Source organism: Apaloderma vittatum, unplaced genomic scaffold (assembly GCF_000703405.1).
Source record: "Apaloderma vittatum isolate BGI_N311 unplaced genomic scaffold, ASM70340v1 scaffold6224, whole genome shotgun sequence".
In the NCBI taxonomy this organism is placed as follows: domain Eukaryota; kingdom Metazoa; phylum Chordata; class Aves; order Trogoniformes; family Trogonidae; genus Apaloderma; species Apaloderma vittatum.
In genome coordinates this window covers 49,705-63,789 of record NW_009714249.1, presented here as the reverse complement: position 1 = coordinate 63,789, position 14,085 = coordinate 49,705, and the positions used below count along the sequence as shown (strand labels likewise).

The 14,085-nt window shown below is 39.8% G+C and overlaps 1 protein-coding gene across 1 annotated transcript in view; it reads right to left on the bottom strand.

The window, feature by feature from the left end:
* Positions 1-1,707: 1,707 nt before the first annotated feature.
* Positions 1,708-14,085, bottom strand: part of CLUL1 (clusterin-like 1 (retinal)) — a 15,056-nt gene continuing 2,678 nt past the window's right edge. The window contains exons 3-9 of the mRNA XM_009868665.1: positions 13,841-13,989; positions 11,145-11,312; positions 8,376-8,820; positions 7,040-7,177; positions 5,423-5,637; positions 4,139-4,309; positions 1,708-2,101 (exon numbers count right to left, since the gene is read on the bottom strand). Of these exons, the coding sequence (XP_009866967.1) occupies positions 4,142-4,309; positions 5,423-5,637; positions 7,040-7,177; positions 8,376-8,820; positions 11,145-11,312; positions 13,841-13,989 (1,283 nt within the window). The 3' untranslated portion in view covers positions 1,708-2,101; positions 4,139-4,141. The remainder of the gene's footprint in view (positions 2,102-4,138; positions 4,310-5,422; positions 5,638-7,039; positions 7,178-8,375; positions 8,821-11,144; positions 11,313-13,840; positions 13,990-14,085) is intronic.

The window sequence follows — 14,085 nt, the reverse complement described above, 5'->3', positions numbered from 1 at the left end:
CCCTTCCTTTGTAGTCCATGCAAACACGCTCATCTCATGCTGGGGCTGCCCCACAGGTGGCCTCCCCGGCCCCGAGCGCGGATTGTCCCCGCGATGGAGGGCTGACCTAGGCACCTCACACCGCTCTGTGCTCCAGACTGCACTGATCCACCTCCTTCTGCCCCGAGGGCAAATGACCACTTGCCAGGCTCTTCGTGTGGTGGTAGGTGCTGCTGGCATTTGTGGTTGTCCCCCTTCTCGGCAGCCTGGGGCATCTCCTTGTGGAGCTGAACAAGGCCTGGCAGGCCGCACGCTCTGCACAAGGGATCCCTACAGCTGGGTTATCCCAAACCACCAAAGTCACAGGGGCAGGGAGTGCCAGCTTCCGCCGCTTTTGCAGAATCTCTTTGGCTGGAAGAGACCTTTAAGATCATGGAGTCCAACCATTAACCTAGCACGCCAAGTCACCATGAAACCAAGTCCCCAAGCACCACATCTCCGTGTTGTTTAAATGCCTTCAGGGATGGTGACTCCACCACGGCCCTGGGCAGCCAGTGATGCCTGGGGCAGTGCTCTGGTGATCTCACCTTCTGTGCTGTGGCAGCATCGTGCTGATCTATGTTTTTAAAGCCGAGATCCTTTTATGCCGCACCTCATCAGCTACATCCTGCTTTGTGTTTTATTTACACCTCTGCATTCTTGCTAATGGTAGTGCTTGGCACTTGGATTTATTGAGTTTAGTCTTGTTGATCGCAACTTCTCTGACCTGTTCCTCTTTGTATCCTGACCCGTGTCTCCCACCCTGATTGCAACAGCTCCCAGGGTGGTGTCCTTTGAAAATTTTCTAGGCATACTCTCTCTGTTGGTCAAAAGAAACTGACTCTTCCATTAATATTTCTTTGTTAGTCTATCATAGAAGTCAAGTCATTTTGTAAGAGTCACTTATCCCTCAGATAAAGCCCGACTTTCTGATAACTGGTGTGGTTGCAGAAGTTACAGCTGCTACTCTTTCACGATTAGGAGCCTGTAAGAGAGGCATATGGAATGGATGCTGAATGGAACAGAGGACTGCATTAAAAAATGCTGCCTTTCCTTACAGCAGGCAGGAAAACATATCTTTCCCACTAATTAAAAAATGAAATGGCCTTTTTCTTGTATAAATGTATACACTTACTTGCAGGTATAGGAGTAAAGGAAAAGGTGTGATATCATTAGGGTATAGTGATTTTTCTATGCTTACACCTAATATAGATGGTTTTGTATACTTTGAAATGAGTACAATTTATTTATCAGAGATATAATTGGAAATGGTGAGTATAACCATGTGCAAAAGATGCTTGGAAATGTCAGGCACAGCAAATGAAATGAAATCACCTAGAGCTCTGCTTCTAACTGCAAGATATAGCAATTCTTAACGTTTATTTTAATGTGCAAATACCATTGAAAGCTAATGTGTATAATTTAGGAAAAAAAACAAACATCTTTTCTAATAAAGACTTTCCTGTTAGTTAATTAATTAAAAAAATTAACTCCAGACATGAACTACAAGTAAGAAATGCCAAAGGCAGAAGACTTACTCATTACTGCATATTCAGAAAACTCATTTAATGTACAAGATAAACATCAAAAGCAACTGGAAGAAGAAATGGAACATCTTCATTGGAAAATAATATGCTGCATACATATGGAAATCTGGCTGATTCAGATTTAGCTGAATGTGTAACATCTGTAGGGACCAATCTTGAAAAGACTTAAGAATGCGCTTGAATTTAAGTATGCAAGTAGGAGTTATTTGTATGCTTACAGCTGATTATTTCCTTAAGTCTTTGCATAAGCAGGGCTATAGCTGATTATCAAAGATTACCTAATTTACAACATAAATAACATTTTATTTAGGTAAATGAATATTAAAATGAATTTAAATTTAGTTTTGACTTAAAAGATTTCTACAGTTTTAAGTTGCCAGCTCACATCACACAGTATGTACTATGCAAAATTTTATTTATATGCAACTATTTTAATGATAGTCATTTAGTATTTAGCTGTACATTAAGCTCAGGGGTTTTTCACCTAAGGACTATATACTAGATTTCAGGAAGAAAGATTTCACACATCTTCTTTCCTACAAGAAAAAATATAATAATTTGATTAAATATTTTGGGTTTGGATTGAGAAGAAGATGTTAGAAAACTAAGTATATGTAGAATGTGTCAGTGTCTGCTATACATGCCCTGTGACATAAACCCCAGACTTTTTGACTCTTTCTCCCTTCTAATAGATCTTTCCCTTTTCTTGCAGAGTTTTCACTCTGCTTTTGTCACACTTTCATGTACTCTAAACGTCTTGTGCAAACTGAATGCAAAATGGCATTAGGATTTGGAAATTAATGCCACTTACTTTTCTCAGTGTCAAGGGCTGGAGTTGAGCTCGCCACTAAAAGAATGTTCTCCAACCCCTCTCCCTCCTCAAAAGGGGAAGAGAAAAGGAATAAGGCAGAGACACTTGTGTACTGGAAAAGAAAACTAAGCTGGTAAACTAAAAAACTAAAGCTGATAGATTTAATGAAATGATAATAGTACCAATAAGAAAATAATAGAATTAATTAAATATATACAAATATACACAAAACAAAAATATATATCAAATTCAACTCCGTCTCCCCCAATAGCAATCCCCACTGATGCTGCAGAGCAGGTGGCACCAGGGAAGTCCCAGGCTCAGCAGCAGAGGGGAACTGGACACAGGAGCTGGATTCCAGAATTCAGGATCAGGATCAAAGGTAGGAGAATGGATGGAGTCCTCCTCAGACACTAACCATTGGAGAAGAGGGCTTAACCCGTGTGATCCCTCAGCCTTATACTGAATATGTGTATGGAATGGAATGGAATGGAATGGAATGGAATGGAATGGAATGGAATGGAATGGAATGGAATGGAATGGAATGGAATGGAATGGAATGGAATGGAATGGAATGGAATGGAATGGAATGGAATGGAATGGAATGGAATGGAATGGAATGGAATGGAATGGAATGGAATACTTTGTTGGTCATATTTGGGTCACCTGTCTTGTCTGCTCCTCCCCAGAGGTGCAATCTTCTTACTTCCTTGTGACTCCTTCCCAGCACCCCCAATGTGGTACAGAGATTTAGCAGTGCCCTTGGTAACTACAGGAGCGAGTATAAGCAAGAGCCTTTCTGCATACCAGTCCTTGGTAGGAACAATAAACATCAGGCATAGAAGAGCAGCAGACACTGTCTGCAAGAACAGACGGGTTTTGTGGATCTGGTGCCTGAGAGAGCCAGCTGGGTCAGAGGGTCCGAGGCCACTGAAGCTGTGCAACCTGGAGCCTCCTGGGTTTCCCTGAGTGGCTGGCTACCCCCACAGCAGCGTGGTGCCACCTGAAACCACTCCATCTTTCCTGGAGATTCCCAGTGGAGCTAGAGAATATGGTTTTCCCCTGCCTCTCTGCCTGGTTCTTCCCCCCCCCGCCCCAATCTGGAAATCTCTTAAATATGGAGAGAGACCTCTGTGAGTCCTTTCAATAAAAGTGGTGAGAGGCCCATGAGAAGAATCTTTCAGTGCATGTTCCTACAAGTCAACCTGCAGACTCTATGAACACTAAGTCTGAGAAAAGTGCTGCTGATGGGAAAATGTCATCGTAAGAGAGTTTTTTCAAGTCCTGGTGCTGATTCTAATTTTGCACTCCTTTATCATCAAAAATAATACAGAGCATGCTCTTAAACACCACCAAAAATAAAAGGCAGAATGAATAGTGGTAATTCCAGTTCATTCATGATTAATGAACACAGAGACATGGTTTCTGATGCCAAGGCTCCGGACTGTGATTGTGAGGCAGTTCTCTTCTGAAGGAACATTTATCATCACATTACGTCATCCCAGATGTTAATTAAAGATCGAGGGTTTCACAGTTAAGTAAGTCAACTCCTTTAATATCAGCATGTTTGTGTTTTGCAAGCTAGAACATTCAGCATTTGTTTCTGCTTTCTGTAGTGCTTGTGTTTCAATCAGTATGCCATTTCTGAGGAGATGGCTTTGTATATATCATGAATGAATCCTGTTCCAACTAAAGTTTATTGTAATGTGAACACCTCTTATGAAGATTGCATTCTCTATGAAAGGAGGAAGAATGAACTTACCAGTTAAAAATTCTGCTTATACAGTTGCAGTGCTTTTCCAGCTATGTATTCAATGAATTCAGCACTCTTTGGGTCTAGGTTAGGAGGAACTTTGATGGTGAAAGTAGGTGAAGTCAGAATATTCACATCTACCACAGTTTCATTTTTACCAGAGGGATCCCCAGGTGCCACCTAGAAGAGAGCAAATCAGTGCTTTAGACACTGCAAACTACTCTGTATTTCCAGTTTTGTTGACTGCTGTGCCTACTGTCTTTAAAAGAGGAAAGCTGGAAGAATATTTTAGACTTGTCTACTTCCTTTACTTTCTTCTGAAAAGACAGTGGGTGTCTGAATTAATGCTAAAGCTTATTATTAGCGGTGGGAAGAGCTGACATGGCACTGCAAGACCATGTTAAAGAACTGCATGTTAATATTTATACCATTAACTACGTCTATATAGAACTTCTGTTCTCTTAATGAAAACTTGTGGGTGAGTCATCCCACTAATTTCAATATAAAGTTTGTATGATTGAAGTTGTTAATTCCTATGTGTTCTTCTAAACCAGATACAATTCTGTAGCTTCATTTTCCTAGAGCAGGTAGCTCAGACTCTGTTGGGAAAGTGTGTTTGAATATTGCCTGTGCACTTGTTCCTGATTTTGTGCTTTGCTGGTGGATTGCACAATCATTTCATATAAAGTTCCTGCAGTAATAGTTGTACATTGGATTTCTTAGTTGGAAGGGAGAATAGGATTTGTCCCTCACCCAGGAAGATGGATTAAGTTTGTCCTATATGTATTATTGTGTGTGATGTACAGTTAATCATGATGTATTTATTGGAATATTGTCAGATGCTGTTAAAAGTATGCAGCTTCCACTGCAACAGTCTGCATAACATTTGCCACCTTTGAGCTTTGGGATGTATTGGTACAGACGTAGATACTCAGTGATCCAGTAAGGATATATTACTGACCAATACAGTGAAATTTATCTGTGAAGATAATCTGAGGCCAGTCAAAGCTGCTGGTGTCAATTTACTCTTATCTGACAGTGATTCAAGTTAGCCTGTCAGCCAGCCATCAAAGTAAAAGGATTTAGAGGAAAATAGTTTTTAATCTCTGGAGTTTCTGTTCCTCAAGGGATTATCAAGCACACATAAAATTCAAGATGAGCAGGAACTTTGTGTTGTAAAACCCAAACATTACAAATGTACAAACACCCATAATCCACGAGAGCGTAAGTATGAGCAAAGCATAGGTCAAAGACAGCACTATGCAGTAGCTCCCCTCAGAACACAACCCTTACCTTGACTATATTGAAAATGTTTTCTGGTCCGATGGTCATATTGGACAACTCAGACACCCATCCAAATCTTTCCTTCATTTTGTTCAACAAGTAGGAAGTGTCTTCTGTATGACGCTGAACCACCTGGAGAATCTGCTCATACTGCTCCCCTGAGAGATTAACCAGCTTAAAGGCTTCATCAAACTTTATATGCAGTTCAGGGACATTTGGGCAATCTGTTAGAAAAGACAGACAGCGTGAAGCTGGAAGTAGTATATGTTGTACTTTGTCTTTTCTATCTGAAATACAGAAATCTGTAAAGTCCAGCAAGGGGTGCATAGTTTGGGTTGGTGTTTAAAGAATGCTAAAAAAATATTGACTTATTTTGCTAGGTTTAATTTAGGTTCATAGTGGCTAAATAGATTAATTATCCCATTTGCTGTGTTACGTTGACTTACCAAGTACCTTAAGGTTTATATCGTATTTCATGGCAGTAGACATTTTGTTATGCTAAATAAGAACTGGTAGATTTTATGTAGAGCAACTTCATAATCTCCTCATAGATAATCTTTATAAAAAAAATAAAAATTGCTTATTTCATTATCAATCCATCCCAAGTATAGAGACTGTAAGGCAGGGAACCAGGGGATCAAAGTCCTTCCCACTGTAAGGGAAGATCAGGTTTGAGACCAGCTGAGGAACTTGAGTATACATATGTCTATAAGACCTGAGATGCATCCCAGAACTGAAGGAACACTCTCAGGCTGTGTAACCACAGATACAAACTGGTATGTGTAATACATAGGTGTAGACAAAATTTTGGTTTTAGTGAGGTGGATGTGGTCTGATACTCTTTTCAAAATGTGTCCAAAATGTGTCATTAAATCATTCATATTTGCTGCACTGAAAATATTTTGAAGACATTTGAGTTTAAGCATATTCTGTGGCTTTTAAGACCTGAATACACATCTGGAAATAGATGTATTATGCTGAAGTGGGAGTCCTGAGAGCAGTTCTAGGTGATGCAGTCTGATTTTTTCTTCCACAGAGGGTGCATGCCAGAGCTTTGCCCTCTCCTTATATACTGACAAGGAGTCCCCTTTTTGTCCTTCATGCCAGCCCTGTTTGCTGACACGATTCCACAAAGAATAATTACAGGGTTTTCAATGCTTGCTTTCCTTCTGAGGAGCTGAATGCTTCCTGATGTTACATCTGGTTGTCTGCGGGAGAAGTGACTGTCAGGAGTTTGAGCTTCTCCTCCTTTCTGTTTAGCAATTTTGCACCAGGGCAGGATCGATTACTACCTGACCTCTTGCTTTTCTGCAGGACAGCAACTCTTAAAATACACAGGTATTTTTTTACAGAGTGTGGAACATCTAGGACCTCCAGCAGTGTGTTAACAATTGAGTTATACTGACACTCAGTGGAGATAGTGGGGAAAGGTAATTGAAATTACCTGGAATGAGGCATAGCATTTGTATCTGTAGTTACAGTAAAAACTCAGTGACTGAATGTTAATTCCAAAAATATGGAAACAGCACAGTAGAAAATTACACTCTCAGAATCTACAAACCAGTGATCAACATATTACAGGAAAAGAAACCCAACCAACCAAACAAACAGAAAATAGCTATTTACCATGCAAAAGATCATCTTGACATTTCTGACATCTCTCGTGAAACTGCGGGCATCCCGAGGAGTTCTCTTGAAGCTCACTGCACAGAGGTCTCTGGCGCCCTGACATAATTTTTGAGAACATGCCACTTCTGTTAGGATCTAAAATGAAGTCACAGTATTTTTAGACTTCCTAGGGTCTTCATAAAGATATGTTTGTTACCTACTCTGTGTGCTAGAATGTATTTTCTTGCCCTTAATCCAAAATATCTGGCATAAATCCCTCCCTTCCTCTCACCCCTCCAAAAAAAAGGAATAAAACATTAACAAGTGGAAGGCAGGAAAAGATACAAATCATGTTTTCATTCAAGGAATTCATGCCACTATAGTATATTCTATTTTAAAGGCACAGTAGTGTATTCCCCACTAATAGGCAAACAATTGCTAATATTACACACTATTTCTACAAAATGCAAGTTCTGGTAAGATCTTTTTGACCCTTAGAAGTTAAGATGTTTCATAATCATGTAAAGCTAGGTGTGAGCACAGTACCAAAGATTATTTCTAAGGTATACATCATGATACTGGAAAAAAAGCACTGCAGCTGAAGAATCACTTCACTTCATATTTCCTGACAACCATATACTGGTTATGTCACTCGCCACTCAGAGATATGGTGTGTGCTTACTGTGATCTCCTTATATACAGGGACCAGCGTGTATTTGAATGATGCTTGGTTTTCTGTTTGCACTGGTAAGATACAAAGGATAAAGCTTATTTGTATTCTAAAAGTTGACCGAGTTTTTTTTCTGCCATTGAGAGTTATCACCTGGAACCAATGCTATGCTGAATTTTTCCATTCACTGGAAAACCTGATGGCTGGTCTGCATTTGATTGTCACACTGCATTGCTGCTGTCTGACTGAGCTTAATGGCTTTTGGCAAGGGCAAGAATATGCCTTGACATCTCACAGAATTGCCATGATTTTTTAGAATTGGTGTCACTATGATATGATAAAAATCATATCCTAACAAATGTTGAGATGAGACCTGTCAATCAGACTTACAAAAACCTGTATCCATCATGAATCCAAGCACTCCTGAAGTACTCCTGCAAATGCTCTGAGAACTGCTGTGAAAATCAGGCTGTGTATGACCTGTAAGTCCCTCTGTGACATTTATTTGAGATTTCTGAGTGATTTGTACCTTTTCATTTAACCGATGAAGTTATCCTTAACCTTTGCCTGTTTAACCCAGAAAGCCTCACACTAACATACCGCAAACTGCTAACCACAGTTTAGCAATCGCTAGGGGTTAGTTGTCATTGACAGTGCAGCTGATTTTAGTTTTCTAACACTTGCCTTTGGGTTGTTCTGGCACATCTCTTCTGATATCTCTGTATTCATCAAATACTTCAGTAATCACCTCACTGACGCCTTCGAACACAGTCTTACTGAAATCAAAAACTATCTGTAAGAAGCCAGGTATACCCCAGCCTTTCTGTGAGCCGTCATTTCTGGTGGTGTCCTCAGGTAAAGCTGGCATGCTGGGGGACTCATTCAAGTTCAGATCAGACATGAAATATGTCTGAAAAGACTGGTCAAATTCTTTTTGCATTTGCTTGAAAAAAATGAAACTTCTGTCAAATATTGAGCCCATGTCTGACAATAGTTGGCTAAATAAATCTTCCATTTTTACGAGCTGGGTATCCTCTTTCTCAGGCTTTTTGTTTAACTGGATGTCTTTTCCTTGATCCTCATGAAAAGTAAAAATGAGTGGAGGTATTTTCCTCAAAAAATCTTCAACCTGTGTGTAAGAAGGAAACAGATCAGCTGCCTGACAAGTTATCAGGTTTTCATCTCTCAGAGAAGTGGCTCTGTTTTTTCGCTTTCAAATACCCATAGAAACAATGCCCTCTTAATAACTGCAAACACAGCATATTCTCCAAAGCAACTTAAGATACTAGACTCCAAAGAGCGAGAGTACATTCAGACTGAATCATCAGCTCTAAATCAGATCTGGAGTAAAAGGGTTGCCAATTGGCCTTTGATCTGTGGAGGCTCAAAGTTAGTATCGGAGTTTGGGTTTCTTCCAACAAACAATTTGGACTTTATCTTGGAAACATTTCTGTGGCACTTGTGTGCAGCATAGGGCACAGAAGAGAATTGTTCTCACTGTGGTCTGTAAACACCCTACCCTCTCTCACCTATGGCCAAGTCCTCACATCCTTGTGCAAACTGAAACCCATTAAACTCAATGAAATAGTGGCTCCGAGTCCATGGTTTGATGATGGAAGAGGCCGAGTGTCGACTCCACAGAGTTCCCAGTCCCTGGCTTTCAGCTGCTGCTTCCCTGCTCTGTGCTGGAATACCTTGAGTATTGTGTCCAGTTTTGGGCACTTCAATACAAGAGAGATATCAAGGTGCTGGAGCGAGTGCAGAGGAGGGCAACAAAGCTAGTGAAGGGCCTATGAAGAGCAACTGAAGGAGCTGGGACTGTTTAGTTCAAAGAAGAGGAGGCTGAGGGGAGACCTCATCACTCTCTACAACTACCTAAATAGACGTTGTAGAGAGGTTGGTGCTGGTCTCTTCTCACAGGTAATTAGCAATAGAACAAGAGGGAATGGCTTCAAACCGCAACAGGGTAGATTTAGACTGAACATTAGGAAAAAATTTCTCACAGAAGGAGTGGTCAGACATTGGAATAGGCTGCCCAGGGAGATGGTGGAGTCACCATCCCTGGATGTGTTTAAAGGTCATTTAGATGTGGTGTTGGGGGATATGTTTTAAGGGTGAGCTTTGCAGAGTAGGGCTAATGGTTGAACTTGATAATCCCACGGGTCTTTTCCAACCTGAATGATTCTATGATTCTGTGCTTCTATTAATGGCATTTGAAAACTGGTAACCCTGTCAGACACACACATATAGATGTAGACATATCTATACATTTACTTTTTTCTTAATCAGATCAGCTGTTTGATCTGACTGCCAGTGCAGCTCAGAGGGAAGGTGGATTCTGAAACAGGGCTGCAGGAGCAGCCCAAGCCAGTATTGCCCTGGCTGCCTGCATGTCATCAGCCACAGCTATCGTCTTTGTCCTCGTCCTAGGTCACAACACTTTTCTTAATTTGAATGCTTCCAGTAAGCCATATAGCTCACTGAGGAAGGTACCAAGAGGAGCAAAGACAGTGACAGTGTGGTATGTAACTTTTACTGTAATAATTTCAACCTGACATCCACAGACTCTTTAAAGTCCAACAGATATATTCAAGGTATCCATGAGATGTGTCAAAAAAGCCCAAAGTATCACCAATAGTCTTAAATCTAATATCTTGCACATTTTTACCTGAAAAATTTTAAGAATATGCACAGATGTTAAACATCTTTGCTCTAAAGCTTGTCACTTCTGTAACACAGCATGTTTAATTTTTAAGTTACTGTATTTTTTCAGTGCCTGGGGGGTGTGAAAGCTAGGTAGTCTGGCTAAAATATCAGTAGCAGTAATTGTGCGGTTTTAGTTGTTAAGCTGCTCTTAAAGCATATGCCCCCTAAAAAATGTGATTAGAATTTTGTTAAATCTTGTGATAATAATATGCCAGCCAGGAGAGCATATTTTGTTTCTGGTAGACGTAGGGGAATTTCCTTTGCTGGCCATTTTTCTGTATTAAAAACCAGTTATTTTCTTGCTTAGAGTAGATTTAAAATAAAATAAATATAGGAAAAAACTGATGTTGTGCAAGTAGGTGATTTTTTTTCCCATGGAATTTTGCTAACCATATTTACACTTTTAACTCGGATGATTTTCAGATGGACTATAAAGAATCTATGTGGTATTTTTCACAAATAGTTACTGATCATCTTAATGCAAGTCCTACTGTGAGAGACAACATTGTGTATCTGGAGTTACTCTCTTGGGGTCAGGGGAATAACTGGTGTCCATGGAGTCACACCAGGGTGCAACTGAACTCATTTTGGCTCAATGTTCAATTAATGCAGTCACATGTAATCTCTGCCATGTAACTTCACATTTCTAGACCCTCTGGTATAACTGGCTGATCTGAGTATTGAGAAAATACAATGTGCTCTTTCTAAAACTGGTAGGTGAATTCAAGATACAAAATTTCATCATACCTTTCTTTTAAATGTGGACAAACCATGTTTACAAGTTGTATAATATCTCATGCAGGTACTTTCTAAACAAGATTCACATTCATCCCATGAATTTTTCAAGGATACTTGACATTGTCTTTCTTCTTCTTCTAATCTTTCCTTTACTTCATCCATAAGTCGCAAGGCTTGCTAAGTAAGAAAAAGGATTCAGTTGAGAGTAATTTTCAGATTAATAGTCTAAATACTTATCGCAGTGTTAATCACTCATTTTGACTATTTATGGTTTGTTTGCTAATCCTTCACCATTAGGATAGGTTTTCCTCTCAGCTGCAGTCATATATGGAGCGAACTGAAAATTGAAAAAATTTTCCTCATAGGGTTTTTCTGATGTTGTTTTCTCAGAGGGCACAGCCTACAAAACCAAATGGATCTCTACAATCTGCCTGGATCTTTGAGGTTATGAAAAAACCATGTCTTTCTGTGCAAGAAGCATTCAACCTCTCACAAGGTCATGTGCTCAAGTCGTGTAATTTTCTTCTCTGTATTGTGTCTATTCCACAAATAGCCCTTTTTTCATTGCTTTACTCTATTCTTTAAGGGAATGATATTTCATGAGACTCGGTTCTTGCCATAGATAAATTCTTTCTCTAATGCAGAAATATGTAAAAGTATAACATTTCTTCCATTTGCGATTATACTAATCAAAAGACTCTAGTGAGGGAGTTTCTTCCTGCCTTTGTGGAAATGTGAGGCGCTCCTTCCAGACTGCAGGGAAACGATGCATATTACAATGCTCCTTCTGTTTACTGGATCATTCTACATCAGGTAGAGCACAAAGCTGAGTAGATCAGAAGCAGTATTTTAGAATACAGTTGGCAGCGGAAGAACAGAAGAGTTCTTCCAGCTGAAGTAGATTGTGCTTCATTAATATATTTCTGCAAGATATTTAAATAGTTTATGTTTCCAAACAATGTTCCCAGTTGTTTCTAAATATGACAGAAAGTTTTTAATGTGTCAGTCTTACTCCTTTCTGGCAGCATTTCAAGAGGTTCACAGAAAAGAGACAGTGCTTGGTGGAGATAGTAACTGTGGTCTTCATAGTCTATGTTTAATTATTTTCTGATCTTCCTAATACATTTACTCAGTGTTTTATGAACTCTCACTCTGGATGTAAGTTCTGTGTAAATAGAATCATTCAGTAAAAGCTAACAACAGCGTCAATCATGGGAGTGTACTGTTTCACCTAAAGATGTTAGAAAGCTATTAGATACTTTTTGGCTTGCTGATAAAAATAGTTTAAACTAACGACCAGTTGTTGGGCCAAGAGGAAATTTTCCTTCAACTTCATTGAAAACAATAGTTAGGATCTTCGCATTTTTTTAAATATATAGTAATCTCTATTGCTCAGGATCATCCAAGCACTTTTCTGAGCCTGGGCATTGCACTACGTCACTGGAAATTCCCCTCGTCCTCTGTACTTTCTCTAGAGCACAGTTGTCATTTGTGGCTTTGATATTTTTCTGAAGGTCTGAAGTTTGCAAAGCAAGCTGGGAAATGTCGTGTGACCTGAGGTGTATAAAAACATGCCGGAGGGAGCTTCTGGACCTTCTGCATAACACACCTTTATACAGTTGCTTGCAGTTGCCTCAGTGTGAATTCAGTGAAGCAGAGAATTTCTAGAAATAAGAAGTAAATGCAATACTTTTTTCCATACATGGCTGTTGCAGCAGCTCTGTTTTCTGGATGTTAAGAAACTGTGGTTCTCTCTCCAAAGTAATGTTGGAGCCCCCATGCAGCATCTAACGTTTCCTTTTACTGCAGAGGTATTTCCACACGAGGGTCACCATCAGCTTGGCTATGCCTAGGCTGCTGCTGGTTACCTCCCAATTCAGAAAAAAATGAGAGAGCTCAAATCTCAAGGAAGGTTGTGTCAGGTAACATGTTTAACCTTGCAGCCAGGATGGACTGAGAAAAGGTAACTTGCCAGCTAGTGGTAACTCAGTTGTGTTCAGCTGAGTTCACTCTTCACTCTTTCAGTCTCATTTTAGAAATAGCTTAGACATTCACCCACAGCGAAAAATTAACAGTATGCCACTCAGTTAAAAAGCTGTATTTCTGAGGAAAGACAGAAACTCTTCACTTCTAGCTTTCAAAAGAACTGTGCAATCTGGAAAAGGCACCAGCGAGGCAGGCAGTGCTCTTGTTAGTGCATTATTCCAGCATAGTCTGAAAGCTTCCTGCAGGATTGAAGCCTCAGTTGGTCAGGGTCCTGTCAGCAGGCAAGCTCTTTCTTAAGAAATGTGCAAATATAAACTAATGTTTTAACTTTTTCTGAAATGTCAACATCCATGTTCCTGGTAGGCTAGTAAAGGATGTCTATCGGCCCAGCTCTTGCTTGCAGGAGACAGGCAATGAAAAACTCTATGGAGGTGCCATGAAATTGTTCTTCTGCTAGTGAGAGAAAGGGGCAGAAGCAGATTTCCTGTCAGTCCTGTCACCATATAAAGAAATGTATGCTTCTCAGAGTGTACAAACTATGGGGTTTACAGTCTTCCCAGAAAAAGGGAGACACCAAGGGATGCCTTCTGCGTTGCTTAATGGCCTAAGCACAGCGGTATGCTGTGTTACTTCCACATAGAACCTGCCTCATCTTTGATTAAAAATAGCAACAACTTAAGAAAAATACAGAAAAAACCTGACAGATGCACTACAGTTACCTGTTTTTCTTCACTGCTCTTCTTCAAGGTTTTCATCAGATCTACGTGTTTATCTTCATTTTTTTCCATCATAATTTTCATCTGCTTAATACCAATCAAAGCTTTCTTTACCTCTTCGTCTACATACTTCTCTCCAACTTCAGATAATACTAAAAAAATCAAAATTATACAGTTACTTAATCAGATTTTGACACTATCACAAGTTGTCATGCACTGATGATGAAGGAGAATAAAACAGCTCTGTG